The sequence below is a fragment of the Anopheles darlingi genome, chromosome 2 (genome assembly GCF_943734745.1).
Source record: "Anopheles darlingi chromosome 2, idAnoDarlMG_H_01, whole genome shotgun sequence".
NCBI lineage: Eukaryota > Metazoa > Arthropoda > Insecta > Diptera > Culicidae > Anopheles > Anopheles darlingi.
The window spans coordinates 79,068,479-79,090,979 of NC_064874.1; the positions used below are offsets into that span (position 1 = coordinate 79,068,479).

Consider the following 22,501-nt stretch of genomic DNA (forward strand, 5'->3'; position numbering starts at 1 on the left):
AAGCTCAACAAGGTGGCTCTATTGACCTCTTGGTGGTGATGGTGGTGAATTTACCAATGTGGCAGCAGGTGCTTTTGCGCCCCTTTTGCCCCGGGAATGCCAGTTTTTAACGACTCTTTCTCTTTCTTTTCTCTCTCTCCCCTTTCTCCAGCACGAGTCAGACCGGCCGGCCGAATTTTATGCGCGACGATTCCTTGGCGATTTTTCAAACGAGCAACGGTCAACGCGACTGCGACCGCGACCGCGACGCGAACAGCAACACAGCAGACGACGCGAGGATACAATCGCCGGCTTGGAAGTTCGGAACCGGTGGTGGTGCCTTTTCGTTCTCTTCTTCGTTCAACCCGCGCGCGCGACGAGCCTTCGAAGGATCCGCCGAGGAGAGCGGAACACTGCTCAGTGCTCAGTGATCGACTGACAACCGCCGTCGACAGTCGCGCTGCCGGTCGACCGGCGTTCGTGATTCCGCGAACCACCTCCCCAAAAAACATCACAGAAGGATATATACCCGCAGGCGGCGGGATCGAAGATCCGGGCGTCCAGGAGGCGCCACCGGGCCTCGCTACTACGGGGTGGTCTCGAGTCTCTCTTTCGGTCGTCCGTCGTTATCGTCTGTTCCAGACAGTGTGTTTTTGAAGAGGTTTGAAGGTTCCATTTAAACTCGACGCGATAAGAGAAGAGAGTGAGAGAGAGAGGGTACATTAGACCTTCGCTTTTCTGGGAGTTCAGGTCTGGAATGTGAATTACCCCGAGACCTACAGGGCCTGACTGCGTGCTAGCGATAGTGTTGCGATAGTGTGTGAATAGTGTGTATCGTCGTCGTCGTCGTTTGATGATGCGGAGAGTGGCCACAACGGTGATGGTGATGAGCGTCAGCATGATGAGCGTTATGATTGTGCGTGCCGGCACCGCAGAGCTTTTAATGGCGAATGGGGAAACGAAAAACGTCCACTCCAGTGCTTAGTAGTGCCATCGTCGTCGTCGTCGTCGTCGTCGTCGTACGAACGTGCGCGTAGGCCAAGAATCGCCGCAGTGACCACCTCGTCTCTGTTGTGTCTGTTGTGTGTTGTGTGTGCGGGCGAGGGCGCGTCCATATTGCCTGCTGGTGAAGATATCGATTATAACGAAAAGGAAAGTTAAACGCGCTCGTGCGCGCTCGAGAAAGTTGGTGTGTGTGTGTGTGTGTGTGTGTGTGTACGTGTGTGTCGCGGTGTATTCGATGATCAGAGCGTTTGGTGTCAAGTGGTTCCGCCGGAGTGGTTTGTTTATTCATCCCGCAAAGCAATCTGCGTCCATTTTCGGAGAGTAATACAGTTAGATAAGCAGATCGTTTTAACGTTGTTTTTAAAGTGCTCCGGTGCCTAAAGTGGTTGGAACGGATTCGTTTCGTGGAGTTAAATGGTATTCGAAACATAATTGAGGCCGTTAAGGTAGTCGCTCTGAGTGATAAGCATAAGCAGCAGCAGCAGCAGCAGCAGCAGCATCGAAGTGATCCAAGTGATCTCTCTTTAAAACGCACCCCTCCCGCAACGCACCCTCTGCTCGTAGTCATGACAACGAATAGTAGCAACCTGAAGCTATCTGGAAATATAATCGGTCTCACATCCAAGCAACAACTGCACAGTCAGCAGCAGCAGCAGCAGCAGCACCAGCACCAGCAACAACAGCAACAACTAACGCACCAACAGCACCAGCACCTTCAGCAGCAGTTCCAGAAGCAGAAACTGAAACACTCTCAGCACCAGCAACAACTCCAACAGCTACAGCAGCAGCATCATCATCAGCAGCAGCAGCAGCACCAACAACAACAACAACAACATCAGCAGCAATCGCTCGGGACGATTCCGGCAGCCGGTTCGGTAGTGACCAACTCGCTATCGAACGGCATCGGACCAGGAGGAGGAGGAGGTGGTGGTGGAGGTGGAGGTGTCGGTAACGGCGGTACTGCTGGTGGTGGCATCCTCACCAATGGTGGCGGCGTTGGAGTAAAGTCTGTGCTCGGTGGACTGATCAGTGGTATACCGCAGCACACGTCCGTGCCAGTGTCATCGTCTTCATCGTCCTCGTTGTCGCCGGTAGCCTCCAGTGGAAGCCACATCCCGCCACGGTATCAACCGCCACCTCATCCACCCGGAGGCATCCTCAAGAACGGTTACACCAACGGTCACCTACGGGCTTATCACTCACCGAGACAGCATCAGCAGCAGCAGCAGCAGCACCAACAGGACCTCGGGCAGAACGGACACAACGGTCCCGTTGTAACCTTCAGCAACACCAAACAGTCGTACGGTGGTGGTGGTGGTGGTGCGACGGCAGCGGTGGACCTGAACCTAAAGCGACCACCGAATCCATCGCGACTTCTGGCACCCCGTCAGCATATTCGCTTCTCCAATCTACCACCCCTCGTGAACGGTGGCCAAGGGACGAGCGTTACGACCGCCACGAACAGCACGGTGACCACCGCGGTCACCACGAACGGTAGTCAGCACCAGCAGCATCAACAACCGACAGCCGTACTAAGTCAGCAATCGATACAGCAGGCTCATCTGTTGCCACCGTCCCAGTCGCACGCACGGCTCAGCTCAGAGTCCTCGTCCGAGGATCAAACGACGAGCTCGACGCGATCGCTGCAGGCACACTTGGCGCACGCGAAACCACCGGCACCATCGGCCGCCCATATCCACCAGACGACGGCCATCGTGCATCATAACGCCAACGGTATCGCGGTTGGCAGTAGCAGCAGCAGCAGTAGTAGTGGTGGTAGTGGTGGTCATCCAACTCAACCTCCAATTTCCACCGTCACGTCCGCCTCGTTAGTCAACGGACCAGGAGCGCCACCTTCATCATCGCAGCTGACCATCAAACCGGCTCAGCCACCCTCGTCTAACCTACCCACGGCCATCGGCAACGGCAATCACCTGCATTTGCACCATCACCAGCAGCAACAGCATCCGGTTCAGGTGCACCAGCATCCGGCCATCCAGCAGCACCAGCAAGAGATGTTGAAGTTTGTCCGGAAGGCCGAGTCAGAGACTTCCTCTACACCGACCTCTTCCACTGGTGGTGGTGGTGGTGGCGGTGGTGGAGGAGGAGGAGGAGGAGGTACAAACGGTGCAGGGGGTCCAGGTAGTAGCAGCAGCAGCGGTGGTGGTGCCGGTGGTCGCGTTACCGCCCTCGATCAGAATCGACACTTTCAGGTGAGTGAAGTCAGCAGTTTGGGGATACCGTGGTTTGTGTGGGGGGGGAAAGTGAGGCAAGTGGTCTGGCTGTCCCGGAGGCTAGTCACATCGAACCTGTCAGCCCCCTGCCCGGGGGGGAGTAGCTAGGAGCACCAGGGAACCTGTTTTCGCGCTCGACCGCTCGTGCGTGGAACCGAATGAAGGAGAAAGTTGCTGACCTTTTGCGCGGGACTGTGAGTTCGAATGTGGGAAGGCAGGCAGGGGAGAGGGTGCCTTTCGCTCGATTCGATGGGCACCCGGACCAGACCAAGTCTCGAAAGTTGTCCATGTCCGTGGGTCCGTGTGTTTTATCAATCGATGATAAAGTTTCTCCCAAAATATGCGTCCGATCAGTAGCAGCCGCACCTTCGGGGCGCGCCGGTGCCGCAGGCTGCAAGCACCGAATATCTCTTCCTTTTCGAAGCCGTTTCCTTCTTCCGCTGCCCTAGATGGTGGCAGGTGCCCTTTTCCCCACCCCCGAGGGCAGGCGCTATTTTGCTGACTAAGCACCATTCATACATTCGTTGCCGCAAGCGTCTCTCACAAAAGGAAAGTCGATCTCATTGGACGGTAAAGGGGGAAGTCGTTAGAAGTCCTGGACACTGGGCACTACCACCACCAAACGGCAGCGAGCGGTCAATTTGTCAATTCGATACGGTTTGTTGCCACAGCGACCGATGCCGCCGCCGCCGTCGTTGGTTCTATTGCAGTCGCCGCGTGCTGCTGGCAACAATGTTAGCACAATGGCACGTAGCCACGCGATCTCCCCACCTTGGGGGTCGTGGAAGAGGAAACGAGGGGCCTGTGATTGTGATGAATGTCGCACGGAATGCCAGCGAGAGGCAACGGCCACACCGAACACGCGGAAGAGATGTAGTGAAGGCAATTGATTGTAATCTCGCAGGGTACCTGGATAATGCGCAACACAATCTGTCATTGTTTGCTGGAGTGCAGGGGAACAGCTGGAACAGCAGGATGCTGGAGTGCTTTCGACATTGGTCTGGCTGGCCATTGGAGGATTGGAGTTGGTTTCGTTCAGTGGTCCATGGTGTGATCGAGATGATCGCGGATTACTCCACAACCGTGAAGATGATTGCAGAAGACGGTGTAGGGCCCAGTAGTGCCCAGTAGTGGAGGCCACATTTTAATTACTCTGATCAAGGAGGCCTTCGAGGTCGAGGGATTCTTCAAGAGATTGATTTTTAATTTCGTTGGAAAATGGAAAAATAAATAAAATGAGAAAGAGCGCACAGAGCGATCTTTGATCTCGTGCATCGCGTGTGTGTGTGTTAATCTCTCTATCTCTCTCTCTCTGTTGGCCCTTATTTTGGAAGGTCTGCAAAAGGTCATCGAATGGGATTTTCGGAGTGATGCTTCTCGATCTCGAGCGCGCACGATTATTTCATTAAGATCGAAAAAATTACCCTTAATCACTCTCTTGCGCCAAGGAGCAATAAAAACAAATGGCACAACTTTGTAGTTGATGCGGCTGCGGACACCACTACCACCACCACCACCACCGCAGGAGGTGCAGCAACCCCCTTTGAGTAAAGGATGTACCGATCGCGCGCGAAGCTTCTGCGGTTCATTTCCCGTTCGTTGTTTTTGCTGATTGCTTTCGGCCGTGGATTTGGCATGGAGCGCTGGAATATGGTGCCTGATGGCATGCATATTCTCATGCTCTCATGGTTCCCCGTACCTGACTGGCTGGCTGGCTGGCCGGTAATAATGTACTCCGTTAGGTTAATTCCAGCGTTCGTTCGCCCTTCTCGGTGTTATTATTGTGATTATGCCGTTTGCCTCTGCGCATGTGATGCTCATGCGCCTCCGATGCTGTGAAGAGTATGTGGCCAAGAGAAAAAAGAAGAGAACGTTAGGCAGAAGCGCGATAGCGCGATCTTAAGCGATATCGTTAAGCGTGGAAACCCCCCTTTCCCAGGGATCCGGTCATCGATCGGCCTCCGCTGATCGCAATGCGCAACATTGTTTTGTCTTTTTGTGTGTCTGGTTCCCAAAAAAATAAAATGGGATCCACTGTTTGCTAACAATATGTCTTAATTCCGTCCCTTCCGTCGGGGTGGCTAAATGGAGCTCATCAGAGCATTTACCGTACGCAGAAGTGTGCGAGAGTGCGCGCGCGCGCGCGATTGCATCGTAAAAGGAGCTTTGTTAAGGTTTACGGCATCGGCGCAAGATCCGCCGGGAAGTTTAGTACGATAAATGGCAGGAAGACGAGAGAGCGAAAGAGAGAGAGGGAGGTACAATTTGGCAAAGCAACAGACGCCACTTGTTTCGGTGCAGAAAAGTGAGAGTTCCTCCCGGGAGCCGACCATTTAACACAATGCCCGGTACACCACAAATCGCTCTCCCCCCGGTGCCTAATCGGCTTCAATTTATCTGGTCAGGCTCTCGCACGGTGCGCAGTTCTGGTACCGGAAGCATGAACGAACCACGGGACGGCAGGAAAGATGATGTCGGTCCCTCTCGCCGTTTTATGGCGCAATGTTTGGAAGCACCGGAACCAGCTGCTGCCGGCCTGCCTGTCTGCCTGCCTGCGTCATAAAAACGGGCAATTTGCTTTGGTTGCTGCTGCTGCCGTTGCTGCTTTCGTGTGCATATGGTTTTCAAATAATCATCTCGTAAAGCAGGTTCGCCGCTTCGTTGAAGTCTTTCGTTTCGTTTTTGGGCATTATTCGACCGTTCGTTGCGCCGTTGATTGGTCACATCTGTTCACCGTGGCCTTTAAGCGCACCCCCTTAGCCTAGCAGTAGTCGGGTATTAGTAAGCGATCGTCGGACCGGACTTAAAGCGATCAGCAGCAGCAACAGCGGCAGCCGGATTGAAAAGCCTCCAACCCGAAAAAGCAAATCCGAAATCCGAAGAGCAGAAGGGGGGAGGGGCGGTATGATGAAATTTCAATTACCCGTTTCGGTGGCAGGTGGCAATGTGGGCAATTGGTTAAGCATCGGCTTGCCCTGGCCTGGTCTGGCCTGGCCAGGGCCTGTGGCTAATTGTGACTTGGTTTTTGGGGTGTTGAGACGACATTCAGCGACGAACCTTCGGGGCCCAGATTGCGTGCCAAAGAACGGAGTGATTGAACACACACAAAAAACGGGGGGAACAGAAGGCAGAAAAGGGCAAGGTTGGTTCACGGTCTCACGCACCGGGTCTCCGTGCAACTCCCAATTGGTCACTGGTTTCACACCCGTTTATTACCGGAGCCGAAAATTGCGGAAAAACGAGTGGAAAAACGGAGAGGTGCTGCGCAGAACACGGGCATTCCTCGGGGTCACCGCCAAACCTAATGATCATTTGCGTGCCGATATTCGTGTGTCCGCCCGGTGGCCGCTCCGGTGCCTGGGAAACGGACTTTTCGATCTTCGGTCTTCAATCTTGGCCTCGCGCTTTCTTGGTTGTGGTGTGGTCTTCCTTCGACGATAGAGAATGGATGGATTGCAGCTTCGCCTCGACACACAAGCACACATTTCCATTCTTTCCAAACCGACGGACGACGGAATCGGAAATCGAGGCCTCGATAAATCTGTGGACATTATCTTAATTTTTTGTCTACCCGCTCCGGGTCTCTCGGTGGCCGGGCGCATTTTTCGAGGCCAAACATAATGACCAAAATTATGACCGGATTTGTGCTGCTGGTTTCCTTCTCTCTCTCTCTCTTTCTTGCCCTTGTCTCGTCCTCAACCAACCGATCTCTAGGTCTACGCGGCGACATTTGTGTTGGTTGTGCGTAGCACAAGGCGTGGTGCCCAAACCTCGAGAATGGTTTTTTTCTGTTGTTTCTCGCGCGCGTCTTGTGGTCCCGTTGTAGCGACAACCAGAGAGACAACCGCAGAAGCAGCAGAAAGTGGCCACGCGATAACGCGCCCGGAACGCGTTCCCATCCCCACCGTAATCGCGTGGCGAGCAATTTACATTTGGCAATTCATGTGGTTCATGTTGGTAGCGCCAGCGCCACCAAGCCACCATCATCATCATGTTGATACGCAAACGAGTTGATGATGATGGTGGTGGCCGGATGGTGGATGGTGCGCGGTTTTTATTTGTTTATTTCCACAACGCACATGGTCGACGACGATCATTTCATCAGTCCAGCCGTTGTTTGTGGCTTGGCGTTAAGGTGAACCGATTTAGCAATCTCTCTCCGCGTAAGGGGTATGGTGGGAACTCTCTGGTCCCTCCTCCTTCTCCGTCTTCTCCTCCTGCAAGGCGCCACTTTAATGCGTTTGAAAGGCTTCCAGCGAGGGAACAGCTTCTGGTGGACCCTTGTGCGTTTGCGTGTTAGTGTTATTGTTTGCTGTAAAAGGGGACATTTTGCGCTGGCGATTGTGTTTCGTGTTGGTTTCGTCGATTTCGAGCACACTATGGGAATGTTGGAGTCCCACGGAGCCGGGGCCCGGCGACGAAGAAGAATGAAATGAAGAGTTGGCGTTTTGCAATGGATTTACGCAGCAGCAGCAGCAGCAGCAGCAGCCACTAATGCTGCTGGGGTGAGGTGAGCATAGTATGAGGCTTGTTACCATTTGGCCATTAGTGCGCACCAGACTTGCGCCCGCATTAAGTCACATTGAGACAAGCACGCCGTAGCAGCATAATTGAAGTAATCACAAACCATAAAAACACGCAACACGCGCTTATGGCTTTTATGAGTGGTTGATTTATGCCACACTTTCCATTCCGCTGGAACATATTTATGGCCATTTGCCATTCAAGGGGGTGCGACGTCGACGATCAGCAGCAGCAGGCCACGTGAAGCCGTCACCAAATCGGAAGCCACCAACATCACACCCATTGCGTCACATTGTAGCGCTTAAGGCGTCCAATTTCGGGAAACAGGAAATCGGAATTAACCTCCCACGTGTGATCTGTGAGCTCACCACACGCCGTTGTGTCGTGTTGATTAGGTAGAGGGATTTCTAAGCAACAAAATCCCCCTGCCTGGCGTGTCACTCGCGTCTGCTTTGATTGGACCGTTAATCAGCATAAACATAACTGCTCGGGGAGGGCCGCCCACGATTGATTGTGTCGTGCGCTGCGTCGTCGTCGTCGTCGTCGTCGTCAACGATCGCTTCCTTTTCTACCTTCCTTTTGATCTACGATGACAATAATCACCGTAACGACAACGAGAAGAGCGTCTCTCTCTCTCTCCCTCTATTGATCGTAGGCCGATATCTGGTCTCCGTAGGAAGCTAGAAGGTACGGCGCACGGTAAACGCGGATCTCCTTATCCGGTTTGCTGCCTACTGACTGAACTCACCCTTTCTTCCCGCGGATGTGTACTTGTCGAGTAGCAGCAGCAGCAGCAGCAGCAGCAGCAACACTACCACGACCAACCGAGTGTACTGGATTAACGAGTGACTCATGTCATAAACCTTAACGAACCCACCGCATCCGCACCGCAGATCGTTCTTCCTCTCCAGGCAGCAGCAGCAGCAGCACCGTCGACCGCGAAAGAGAGATCGAGACCCTCCGATAGAGCGTCGGTTGTTGTCGCGCCACGCTTATCTTGAGGGTCTGATTGCACCGAGAGGAAAGAGAGCGGAAGTGAAGGGACACCGAGGAAGTGGGTGAGGTGACGTAGCCCAACCCAACAACAACAGCGTCTCGTCGTCGTCGCCGTCGCCGCCGCCGCCCCCGGGAAATATCGAATTTATGATCGGGCGCGCCCGAGATCATCGAGGCGTGTGCGTGACATTTCACCCACATTCACTGCCGGACCAGAACGGAACCAGGATTTCTCTCTCTCTCTCTCTCTCTCTGTGCGCGCGCGGTGTACATGTAAACAAAACATAATTCATTCATCGGCCGGGCCCGCGCACACAAACACACACTCTACACGCAATTACAATCCATGCACCGTGATCGCTGAACCGTGCAGCCAGCGGAGGAGGTAACAGGAGGTGATCCGGAGCGAAGAACCGGAGCGAATCGACCGTGCTTGGTGTTGGTGGTGGGTTGGGTGGGTGGGCGTCGTCCACCATGAGCAGCGAGATGCCCACACAGACCACAGACTGCGACTGCGACTGAGTTGCACCGAGCTAGAGCATTCTGGGGGCGTCCAGAGGGAAGTGAAAGTTGTTCTAGGTATACACACACGCACGCAGACACAGGTTTTCCACGGTCTATCCGTTGAGTAATCTAACAACATCACCACACGGCACTGTCTGGAAGGGAGAATTTAATTATCTCTCTCTTCCAGATAGAACAAAGGGTTCACCAGATCCCCGGTCCCAGGGCGGGGGGGTCGCGCAGCATAGTTCCGGTCGAGATTGCATTCCTCGGTCTCGGTCGCTGCGTGTGGGAAAATTGTGGAAAAGTGAGAACTATCCCGGAAGAATTTTCCTTCGTTTTGGTTTAGGGTTTTGAGGGAAATCACAACCACACCATCGACTGCGCAGCTGCGTCCATTATAATGGTCTCTTCTTCCCTTCCTGGTCGGTTTCGGTCGTGGCAAAAGCCATTTACTTATCGCGCTGGCTTTCCCTCCCTCGCTATCGAGAGGGAAAGTGCGTGCGTGTCCGTGTGTGTGTGTGTTTTATGTGCAGCTGCACAATCACGAAGATGACTTTCGAGGACGACGCCGATGACGGCGATGACGACGCTGATGGATACGTTTTCCTCCCATCCACAGGGTAGGGGCCGGTCTGCTGCTGCTGCCAGAGGTCAGAGAGAAGTCGTCGGTCAGATGTCAGAGTGTGAGGAGGGTAACGAGCGAGAGTAATAATAATTATGTTGCAGCAACAGCACTGCAGCTGCAGGAACGAATTGCCCGAACCGGAGAATTGGTTGAAAAATGTTAAAATCCTCATTTTCATTTTCATATCTTATCGTGCCCTCCTTCCCCTTTTTCTTCTGCTCCTCCAACGAGAGGACCCCGGTGAGCACAATGGTTATGGCCGCTTTAAGGCAATCGAGAGAGTTCGAGATAGTTTTTGGGCGGACGGACGGTCCGGTCCGTAGTTGTGGTATGTAATTACTTCGCTTGGCAATGGCGCACAACAACAACAACGCAAACCCTTTGGGAAGTGAAGGTGAATTGCTCTATTCTCGGGCCACGATGGCGGATCCGGATGGCGGATGGCGGAAAGGGAAGCTGTTAAACACGCGTCATAAAGATGTCCGGCAGCGCGCGTCGTTCTATATAATAAAAAATCGTTTTAATATGACTCACATACGTGTACGTGTGCAGTTTGTGTTTGTAACGAACGGGAAGCAACGAACCAGGCACCAGGCGGGGTCTCTGCACCATCATCATCATCACCAGCCGCTGATCGTTAAACGGCTTGTACACACCAGCATTCGGCATGCGTTTCATTGCGCCATAAAGTGCAGGGCACGCCGATCCGATTCCGATCTGGTGGCGTGTGGTGCTGGCAACCAGCAGCACCCAAGCGGAGGTGCGTTTTAATGGTTTGTTCGCCATCATCCGGTTCGTGGTCCGCTGTAGCAATGTGCTGTAATCAAATTGCAACAGATCCACCGGAGGTTAAAGAACCTCTCTTGTTCTCTTCCCTTCCAAACGGCTGGAAGTGTCTTCGATACACTCAAACACGCATCCAGGTGTTTTGCTGAGAGTTTGCGGCCAAGGAGAAAGGAGAAAGACCCGCAGGTCGTCGATCAATGGCAGCAGCAACAGCAGCAACAGCAGCAACACAGGTGATCGCACGACCCTGGCAGGTGAAGCAGCTAGGCTGGGTTCAGGTGTGTGCTTCACATTCCATCCTCCGCGCCACCGATGATCGATCGCCATCGTCGCAACATAGTCGCTCGATCTCGATCTCACTCCGTCGCTGTCGTCTTCTGCTTCTGCTTTCTGGCTTTTGACCGACCAGCGGACCAGGATTATGGCAAATATTTGCCTCGCCTTGGACCACATTAAGACGTTGATTCTTAGATCCGATTTTGCCGCCTCGCGTAAACCGCGAACAATGTATTCATTCATATGATGCTGCTGCCGATGGTCCTGGATGAGTGAGCGCACCCGATCGATCTTCTTCGCCACCAATCAAACAACCACACCAACACAGACACTCGCACACCGATGATCGATGAAAAATGGTCCCCCTCCCTCTTCTCTCTTCTACGGCTGGTGGCGTGTAAAATTTCGTTGTTTTTCCAGCTTCGTTCCACCGTCGCCGGCGTCGATGCCGCGCTTTTCGCGCAACGCAAACTGCCGGAATTGATTAAGCGATCTGTCAGGGTGCTGCTGCTGCTGTTGTTGTTGCTTGCTTGCGTTCCGGGCCCGCGGATTGCGCGGATCGAAACGGATCGGAAGGGATCCATCATCTTCATGGGCGCTCGCTTCCTTCTCCACCGCTTTCGCGGCCGGAATTGGCCGGATAATTGGATGAGTTTAAGGTGGCTTACCAGGGGGGGCAGGGGAGAAGGGAGGTAGGGTGCCACGTGATTAGGTTGTACGCAACGGCAACGGTTTTGTGGAACCGTTTAGTGATCGCGAAGAGCAACTGCATCCTGTGCAGCTGTGGCAGGGCCTTTGAGCGCGTTGAGGTGGAGTTGATTGGCCGTCCGGGTCCGGGTCCGAATTGATCTTCGCCCATGAGATGGCCACTTCCTTCAATTGCTTCATAATCGGCTGCAGCAGCAGCAGCAGCAGCAGCACTTTGGAGAAATGGTAATGGCGCTGTTAACTGGTCTCGTTTGCACATCAGATGCTGATGCAGTGCAATGGCAGAGAGAAAGGAAGAGGGAGAGCGTGGCCTGGTGATGGTTCCATCATCATTAGTCCTGTTAATCCCTTTCTTTCTGGCCGGCTTTCTGGCGGCGACACCGACTGTCATCGCTCGTAGCGTAGTCGACGAGCGTTCAAAGCGAAAGCGATGGTCGCATTGTTCGCGAGCAACAAATTGTCGACGACCAAGCCGAGAGAATGGACAATGATTAATAGGTTCCGTTGGGTGCAGAGTGTGTGTGTGTGTGTGTGTGTGTGTGTAGACATTTGTTTGTGCGCCGTCCACGGTGCCGTGATCGAGACGCAACAACAACAGCAACAAATCGAATTTAAAGCGTCCGGGATCATCCATTTTGTAAAGCCGGCAAGTGACCCACATGCCGCCCGGTCCCTAACATTGTGTGGCGACGCTGATGACGCGCCGCTTCTTTGGTTCGCTCGTTACATGCAGTTAGCACCGTACGTGTATACGTGCGCGCGCGCGAGAAGAAATGAGTTCGAAATCTGTGGCGAGGATCTCGTATGACAGCTCACGGAGCAGCAGCAGCAGCAACACCAGCTCGAGCTCTTCGGCCTCAGATTTCAGTTCCCACGGTTGAACGCCACGCCGCCAGACCACGCACGGGGACCCCTGGCCGAGAAAGCAAGAAGCGACAAATACCAACACAGACACACACACACACACACACATACGGAGTGAAAAGTCCCAAATCTCTTGTTTACTGCCGGTGTTGCTGCTGCTGCCGTTCGAGAATCATGCTGAGGAAGCTGCATAACACTCGGCGCACACACAAAACATGTGTAAAACCCCTCTCGGCACAAACGTGGCAAGAAACGAGAGAGAGAGAGCGAGAGAGACCAAGAGAAAGGTCACATCGGGTGGTGCGTGCCGGAGGAAACCCCGTATTTCGTGCCGGTTGATGGTCTCGGACCCCCGGCCGGACCCGGACCCGGACCGGACGCAAGCATTCGTTATTAGAAGCCAACTTCCTCGATCGATGCGCTGTCTCGCTCACTCGGTGCCGCTTAATTAACACACACACACACACACACACACACACCGTCCAGCATGCCCGGTTACCACAGAATCCCACGACCGTGGCCACGGCACATTGCAGAATGTGCATACCACAAAAGGCAGGAGAAGGAGGAGGAGGAGCGTAGAAGCTGGATTGTCGTCGTCGTGGTCATGGTCGTGGTTGAGCTTCCGGATTGAGATGGGCAGCACCCTTTCCAACCTAGTTGTGGCCAGCTGGCTGGCTCGTTGATTGATTCCCTCGGGAATTGGATGCTGGAACTGGTCACGGTTGATCGGAGCGAGGAAGAGAGAGAGAGAGAGAGATAAGGAGAGTGTGGTTTCGGTTTCCGAGGTGGTCCCCGTGCGATCGGAGGATCGGCTCTTTAATCTGTCTCTCCATCTCCTGTGCGACGTCACCTGGCGGACTGGGGCGCCACCGGCCACACACACACACACTGGGTGCTTATGATGAAGGGTTCGATCTAATCATCGGTTACGCATCGCAGTAGCATCGTTTCCACCTTACACCGGCCTCCGGGGGTCTTCTGTTTGAAATGCGATCGATGCGCGTGAAATGGGTCACGTTGTGCGCACGGTTGTCTTCAAAGTTTGTCTTTCCATTCTCCACGGTCCACGGTCCACGGGATTGATTAAGTTGCCTTGGGGCGATCCAACACACACGCGCGCGTGGACACAGAATACAGGATGTTGGGGCACAGGTTTAATGTGCCGATCCGGAGCGATCCCTTTCGTTAACCGGATCAATCTCTCTGCGAGATCGATACAATCGCTGCAGGGGGTTGCGAGCAACTCATTAACCATCGTCACCGCCATTACACCGCCGGGGGCGACATTTGATTTGTTACACACTGTAACAACCGACGATCGCGAGACTCCAAAATCGGGGTGCGGTTTGACGGTTTCAACATTCCAAACAATCCAAACATCTTTTCCACGCCGTGCAAGGCGATGCAAGAAGCGTTCTCTTACTCTCTCTCTCTCTTTCTGGTTGAATAAACAACACATAAACAGAACAGAACCGCATAAGCAGCCAGCTAATGACCCAATTTTCGGGCTGGACCCCATTGCACCAGTCGCCGTGCTCCCATCTGTGTATCATTTCGATCAACACTTTACCGAAATTTGAAACACGAGGAAACGATCATCATCATCATCATGGACGAAAAGGGATGGTGAGATCACACAACAACAACAACAACCGATCACACTCCCGTCGGTCTTGGTCGATCGATCGATCGGTCGCTTGATCGTCCGTTTGAAGCGGGTCTTCTTCTGAGGAGAAGAAGGAAGACGGCAGGAGTGAAGAGGAGTCATAAACACACCGCCTTTAGTCGTCGCCGCCGCCACGATCTCTCCCTTTCCGGCCTTTGATCTTGATCCGCATCGCGGCCAACCAACCAGTCAGCCAGCACCCGGCGGAAGATTCTTCTTGATCGGCGATAAACGTGTGATCGTCATCGCGGTGATTGAAGAGGAGAAGGAGGAGAAGCAGTAGCCCCCCTGTCGCCGGGAATGCCTCGTCCTCGTGCCCTTTTTTTGAGGGTTTTTAATAATTGATCGCAGCATCGGGCGACGGTAAGGACGAAAAAGTGACGAGCAGAGGAACGTTAAGAGGTGTGAAAAGTCTTTTTCAGGGCCAGCTGTTGGTTTCGAAAATCGAACGGTTTCGGTTGTAGGTCGTCACCACCCCAGCGGCGACCCGTGGCCTGTCACCGAGAGTCAAGCTCTCGTAAATGAAATTATGAGGCCTTGCGGAGCGATCCTTGGTCTCTGGTCGGTCTGGTGGTCGAAGGAAAGGGAGGGGGAAGGGCAAACAACCACAAAGAGAGGCGAAGCCCTTGGAAATAGGTTAGACGACGACGTTGTTTTGTTTATTTGTGCCTTCACTTCCTCGCGTCACGTGCCACGTCCGCGCAATTACCCCGGTTGAGGTAAAGACCCCCGAGGCGGGAGGGGGGACCTTCGCTCTTTCTCCACTTTCTCGAACCTCGAGAAGGGGACGGTGGTTCCTTCACCGTCATTGTGTCACTCGGAGCACACACACACGCACACCTCTCTCTCTGTGCTTGGTGGTTTTTAGAAGCGCAGGAAAATGGTAAACAAATAAAGCGAAAATGGTGTAAACGATGGATCCCGACCGAACCCCTAGCTTGGATCTTGAGAGAGACAAGCGGACGGATTGTGTGTGTGTGTCAGTGTGCGCGCACTTCTGGACAGATGATTGATCGGTTAGGTGAAGGCTAAAAATGATGCCGTAAAATGATGGTAAAAAGAGAGAAAAAGAAAGAGACAGAGAGAGAGAGAGAGGAGGGCATTATGATAATAGATCATCAAATAAAGGACAACAAAAACGCTCATAAAGCATGGAATGTGGAATGCTGCATAGAAGGAAGCAGGAAGGGAGGGGGTGGGGGCATCATGAGCCGTTTGTTGATCTCCCATCGCTTGGTGTGGTTCGCCGTTTGGCTGTGTGTTTGCTCGCATAAGTGGAACATTAGTGTGTGGCACCAAATTGAGCACTTGGCCTCTCGTCCCACTCATTGTGGTAAAGGGCACGAGAGGGTCTCTCTCTCTCTCTCTCTCTCTCTCTCTCTCAAGCACCACTACTTCTGAGGGGCATTAGAACGGAACCGGGACAACACCCCTTTCCCTTCCACGAGGCCACCGAGATCCCCTAGTAAGGGAGGGAGCAAAAGGTGTGAGCAATTAACGAATTATAAGTCCCTTTTACACAATCACCGCTCGCGCGATCGGTCGCAATCTATGGTCCCGGTGGTGACCGGCATAGTGGTCTTGCTACGCCCGGTGATCTTTGCTCTTTGCCGTCTACTGCCGTCTGCTGCTGCTGCTCCTTGGGGTTTGGGGTTGCAAAACACCCCGTAATCGTGACAGACCAACACCGTCCCAATGGGTATTAGTGGCCCTAGCATTTAGCTGCAAATGAGAGGGCAATAAGCGGCGGCGATCGGTGACCAACCCCCGGGTTGGCCGGCCGGGGCGAGGTGGAGGTATTAATATCTCTTCGAATCAATCGTCGCTCACCAGGAAGACAGCGCGATTCGATGCCAAACGCTTTAAAAAGGCACTCCCGATGCATTTGTAGCACGAAATGGTCGAAGAAAAAAAAAACGGTATTCGGTTTGTTGTGGACACGAAATAATTAGCTCCAAAGCGAACAGGATCTTGTTCGGCCTCTCTCGATTGCGTTGTCGGTTGTCCCCGTCGAAAGGTACGCTGAATGCGAAGGCCAATTGAATTTCAATCACTCAAACGGCGAGCTTATAGCGGTGCTATTGAACCGGCAGCCAATCGCCGCAATCGCATCCATTCATCCCCGGGGGGTGCACCGAAAAAAAACAAACAACATGAGGAAAGAAATTTATTCTTCCGCCAAGATTGTGTAGATCTGTACAGATCGGACGCGCGCTCCACAAGCCGATCGATTCAACTGATGCTGCCAGGAGGAGGAAAATGCCGATGAAGAAGCCGGCCTGTTCCGTGCCTATCGGCCGATCGTCTGGCCGAGGGGTTGAAATGTAAAACAAATTTGTAACTTCCGCACAACGGGCGAGCGGAACGGTGCAGCTTTCCTTTGCCTGGGACCCCAGTGCACCCCCGGGGTAGGTGAAGCATACCTTCTTGGCCTCATATTTTTCCTGTTGGCTTCTGGCCGACGACTGCCAGTTGGCGTTGGCCCCCCGCCGCCGAGAAGCCGAATTCGATTTACCGTTTTCTCGGATCCGATCACCGGCCGGATTGCAGCCGGAGAAGGTGTTCGGTGTTCGGTGAGTAATTAACGCGAAATTCTTGGGCGAAAATTATGCTCAACCTCAACCAGGGTCAGCAACCGCGCAACCACCTTGCGCACCTTCCGAGGATTGTTGGTTTTTTTCCTCGCGTTCCATCGCTCATTCCAGACTTGGATTGGATTTTGTTTTTTGTTTCACTCAGCTATGCTATGCTGGAGATTGTTTTTACACGCGTGACATTCCTGACTGGCGATGCGTATGCTTCAGTAACGATGCTCGACAGATTGATCACAGCACGACGACGCACGACGGATCACAAGATTAGATGCTTCCGTCGCGTTATTTCCAGCGGATGTCGGTCGCTGAGACCGGGAGCGGAGGCCTCGTTTGCACTCGCGAGCGGCGGTTTCATGCTTGACTTGCGTTTAGCTCTTTCAAGGTAATTTGTCTTTTCTGCAGCTTAAGTTTGAGGCGCGCGCTGCAGCTTACAAAATGTTTTGTTCGTATTCTTGCTTTAGTTTTAAAGGAGGGAAGAGATAAGTTTACGACTTTATTACACGCATGTTTATGGGCCACATTTATGGGAGGACGTGAGCATTTATTAAAATGGCTGATAACGCTACACTAATACATTTATTCATATCCGCTCGGCTCGGACATGTGCTCGCGGATACCACGCTTCAAATGAATAAACATCACAAGGACCCTCACGAGAAACGGATCGAGAAGGGAATACCATTACACGCCCAAGGTAAACTGAAATAGAGAGAGAGAGAGAGAAAAAGAGAGAGAAGCGGTCTTGACGACCCTTGGTTGTAATGGGTTTCGATTATCATAAGAGATGGATCAACAGAGCGCGCAGCTTAACGGAATGGGTATCAATGAATCATTTGCATTTTTACATAACACTAGACCACACACACATAAAAAAAGACACAGATCTCGATAAAGAGGGTAGTAAAGTAGCCAAAATATTGTCCGGAATTTGCTTTTAGAAGGCCTATGCCTGGCCAGCGATAAGGTCAAGAGCCAAACCAGAGCTTTTGATGTTGGTTCCGGCTTCTCAATCTGCATTCCAATCTGCCATCTCCCTGGAGGCTCGCCCGGATTGCACGGATGATGGACCACGTAGTACTGCGGTAGTGATGCTCTAATCTTCTTCCACCGCTCCTCTCTCCCCCTCTCGACGTGGGCGATCTCGCGGGCCAACCATCTGCCATTTTTTCCGCGGCCTCGGCATGAGACGCACGTCGCACGATGGTGGTGGTCCGGTAGCGCGCCAGCGGAGGAGGATTTTTCCATAATTTCAATCTACACCCGGGCCACGAATTCCCCCCCTTTCCGTTCCGTTCCATTCCGTTCTTCCGTCACTGCTTCTTCGTGTTCCTCCCAGGAACGTTGCTGCTGTTGCTGCGGTTTTTTTTATTTTGATGGATCATGATGCAAAGGCGTTCAGCGAACTCCGACGCCACCACGATTCCGATAAGGTTTGCGTGTGTCCGCGCCCGTGTGTGTGTGTCTTCCCTCTCCTTTTTGCGGTGCGCGAAAGTTTTATGCTTGGCGCAAATCGCGCGCAGGAGGTCGGACATCACGGGAGAGGAGGATGCCATCATTATCGCCGCGGTCCCGGTCGTGGAATAATGGACGATCTTCAAGTACGCTACGCCCTCGGGGCTCTCGGCGGCAGGCAGCATATAGAATGAAATGTAAATGAGGCTTCACCAGCCTCGCTCCCGTACGTGACTTTTCACGACTTTATGTGGCGCGCTGGTTGAAATCGGAAAGGTTGGAAAGGTTTCTCCGAGAAAGAGAGCGCTCGCTCGCGCTTGTCACGACGGAGCAACCGGCGGTCCGCTTCCGCATAACGCCCCAAGAGCCACGGGATCGGGAAGTGGAAAGCACTGCACCCGGAAGTGTGTGATTTTTTGTCTTATTTGTCACACTGTTTACTAATCGTTTCGCTGTTTTTCTTCTCGCTCCTTTTCTCTCTCTCTCTCTCTGTTTAGAATCTGTTGGCGGAGTTAAGGGCACTGAAGGAAGCTAATCAGCGGTTAAGCGACGACAACCAGGAGCTGCGGGATCTTTGCTGCTTCCTGGACGACGATCGGCAGAAGGGCCGCAAGCTGGCACGCGAATGGCAACGCTTCGGTCGCTATACGGCCAGCGTTATGCGGCAGGAGGTGTCCGCTTATCAGGTAAGGCGCCTTAAAGCTGCTCTCCTCTCATTCTCCGATCCATATTTGAACACTCGATGCTCTCCTTTCTTTTGCAGACAAAGTTAAGGCAACTGGATGATAAGCAGCAGGAACTGATCCGCGATAATCTCGAGCTGAAGGAGCTCTGCCTGTACCTGGACGAGGAACGGAACAACAACTCAAACAGCCGCACGGCGGCCGTGGCCGCAGCAGCAGTGGCAGCCGCCGCGACATCCTCCACAGCAGCAGCGGCGGCGGCGGCGGCGTCGGCGGTCTGTTCGAACTGTGGCACCACAAATGCGAACGCCGTCGCTGCCCTACGGGACGATGGCGATGGTAGCAGCTCCAGTACGAATGCCGACGAAAACCTGCACAACATTGGCCAGTTCGGTCGCAATGGCATGACGGTAAGGGGGATCCCACGAACACCACGTTTGCGGTGTGTGTGTGTATGTGTGTATTGTGCACTAATAAGTCTTCTTCTCTGTTGTTTCCATAATCCCCGAACGACGATGACGATGACCTGCAGGACCTCAATATGCGGTCGACACTCAGCGACCAGACGCTGCAGTACGTCCGGGCCCTCGAGTCTCGGATACGGCAGCTCGAGGAGGAGCGAGCGGTGGTACTGAACAATACGGCGGTCGCGACGACCAATGGTGGTAATGCCACCACTGGTAGTGGTGGTGGTGCAAGTCAGCTGACCTCCAGTGCGGATCCAATTTCCGGACGACCCGAAGCGGTGGTGCGTGCCCTGCAGGTGCTCGAGGTGCGCGAACAGCTGGAACGCGAACGGATCGGTACGACGCCCCCGGATCAGCTGGACGATGGCGAGAAGGCGCTCGTACGCGAGATGTGCAATGTGGTGTGGCGCAAGCTGGAGGAAGCTCCCAACACCGGTATCGATCAGCACGTATGATCGCGGTGTTCGAGTATTCGCCAAGCGACGCGATGCGATGTACAAATTAATGCTAATGATGCTAGTTCTCTTGGTGGAAGGAGGGGAGAGCACGGGGATGGTGAGCATCCCAGCTCCTCCTTCCCCCCTCCTCGTGCGCACACACTCCTATCCGGTGATGGCAATGACAGTTTCGATCGATTCGATTCGAGTGATCGAGATCGAGAGGATGTTTTTGCGTCAAACGAGTAGCAGTAGGATAGGAAGGATAGTTGTGCAACAGAGGAAGGAAAAGAGAGCAGAGGAAGGTCAGGATGGGCCTGAGATGAGCGGTTTGAGGGCGATCTTGTGTCCGCTTTGCAAGATCTACCCTTCGTACCCGCCTCAATCTCTCTCCCTCGCTAGGGATTCGTCGTTTAGGTTTAGTGTATTTATCGACGGTCATCAGGTGTAGGCCGTAGCAGGGGGCTATGCGGAGGGCTTTGGAGGCGATAGCAAGGAGGTGATAAGCTTTAGAAGTGTGTTTCAAGCCAGCGACACTTATAGCCAGAGGCTCTAGGTTTTGAACAACCGTCTAGGAGGGATAAGAAGCCGTCAGCTTAGTTAGAGTAGAGTAGGGCGGTCCGGAGACGGAAATTGTTTTACTTTTTGTACAGAGTCACCGCCGCGAGCCGGCGCGGTGTGGGTGATCGTGCGGTAGGGTATCGTACGTACGTGTGTTTATGGTTTAAGATCGACGATCGATGTAGTGCTTGGCTTGTAAGTGTTGTTTTATGTATGCCTTCATTTATACACATCCTGCCTGTACGTGTCTAATATTTTATTGCTATTTTTATGAGTATTGTACGCAGAGCATTATTATGGAGCAAAATAAATTGTTATACTTCTTATGCATGAACAGTGGGATATTGCTCGTATTTACTTCTGTTCGATCATTCAGAGAGTTTCTTGTGGGCGGACAGCTAACAAGGATATGGAGCCCAAGGGTGTGCATTATATCCTAGGAGTCCTCGTTCGGTTAGTATATTGATAATATTTCTTATTTATTTTCGCACCGGCCCTCCCATTACGGTGTGCTGCGGTGTTGTTATCGATCATTTGAGTATTGATTTGGTTTTTCTTGCGGTTTTACATCCTTGTCGGTCCGACAATCCGGCACTTTAGTTTGAGAAAATTTAGGCTAAGAAATTTGGAAATGGCGAGACCGCGACCAAGGATGTACGAGTGTAGCAAACGCGAAAATGCTTTTCTTGGCGGTAAGGCTTTGGCTAAGACATCTCTCTTAGCGTGACCGTTTCTTGAAGATTTACTGAAGTTTGGTAATTTTTATATGGATTTAGGTTGCGTTAAAACCTTATCTTAGCTTAGTTTAGTGTTCCAAAAAGTAGAAAGTGTGTATGTTCAAAGTTTCCGCCCGATCCGTCGAGTAACGGCCGTGGAAAATGTGGAAATTTGAAGAAAGACACGTGTCCCGCTAACGCCCTCTAACGGCGAGCATCGCGCCACCAGTTCATGCGTTGATCATGTAGATGGCGCTGACGAAGTACAGTGCCGGACGTGACTTTCGCACCGGACACAAAAGCGCCCGCTCCCGTTTGGTACCTCGCTCCCGTTTGGTACCTCGCGTTGGTACCTCGCTCCCGTTTGGTACCTCGCGTTGGTACCTCGCTCCCGTTTGGTACCTCGCGTTGGTACCTCGCTCTCTTTTGGTACCTCGCGTTGGTACCTCGCTCCCGTTTGGTACCTCGCGTTGGTACCTCGCTCCCGTTTGGTACCTCGCGTTGGTACCTCGCTCTCTTTTGGTCTTTTGGTCGAAAAAATATTGGCAAAAACGTAGTTTTGAATAAATCTTCGCCAAAATTGAACCAAATATTCTTGAAAAGTTGTAGTTTAACAAGGCATTAACTTCGAAAAATTAAGTTGAATGGTTTCTGCACTAAAATTCGTCAAAAATAAGCCGTTTTTGGACCCGAAAATACCAAAGCCCCTTCTTAACAGAACGTTCACTTACCCGTATCCTTAAGCAAATCTTGGATGCTGCCATTCTCTACGTCACTCCCATCTCCGGCTGCTGAAAGCGAAAGGAAAACAAACGTATTTCATTAAATGACCGCTCGAAAACTAAACGAAAACGAAGCAATATCGTACAGCTTTGTATTATTTTCATCTCTGATTCAGCAGTTTGCACCTTCATAAAGGTACAATAAAAACGACTCGTGGCTCCACCACTTAACAGACTGAATGTTCACCTTAAGCAAATACTGTTTTCGTCATACGTGCAGCCACCATCAGCGCGCTTCACGCTTCAGACAATGGGCGTACTGTTTATCTTTATATGCCCTTTTGTGGCAAAATATTGGACCCAGAACGGCCCTTTGGCCCAAGGCTAGATGATCTGGGGCACAGGGAACCAACTCCTCACCGAACCGACCGACTGAAACACCGGGCTTGGAAAGGAATCTAACCCGGGCCAGCGCACCCAGCGACCCATGTGCTCCGGGGACATCCAGTTGCCGTCATCTCGCCGTATTTTTTTTATTGTTGACCATCTTGGCATCCCAGGGGGTGGGGCTAGTTGGGGGACTGCAGCAAGATCCCCAAAAAGACCCGAAAAAGCCCCAGGAACAACGAAAGAGGATTCTAAACCATACTATTTGAACCGGGGCCAAACCCCCAAACTTGAGCAGATTATTGTTTG

At 52.7% G+C, this 22,501-nt stretch overlaps 1 protein-coding gene across 1 annotated transcript; it reads left to right on the forward strand.

Annotated features, from left to right (window-relative positions):
* Window positions 1-238: 238 nt before the first annotated feature.
* LOC125960134 (AF4/FMR2 family member lilli) lies at window positions 239-20,686 on the forward strand. The gene is made up of 5 exons (XM_049693339.1): window positions 239-3,055; window positions 3,152-3,197; window positions 18,717-18,905; window positions 18,983-19,312; window positions 19,435-20,686. Exons 1-5 carry the CDS (start codon window positions 1,551-1,553, stop codon window positions 19,822-19,824), a joined length of 2,460 nt encoding a protein of 819 aa, XP_049549296.1. The 5' UTR covers window positions 239-1,550; the 3' UTR covers window positions 19,825-20,686.
* Window positions 20,687-22,501: the final 1,815 nt, after the last annotated feature.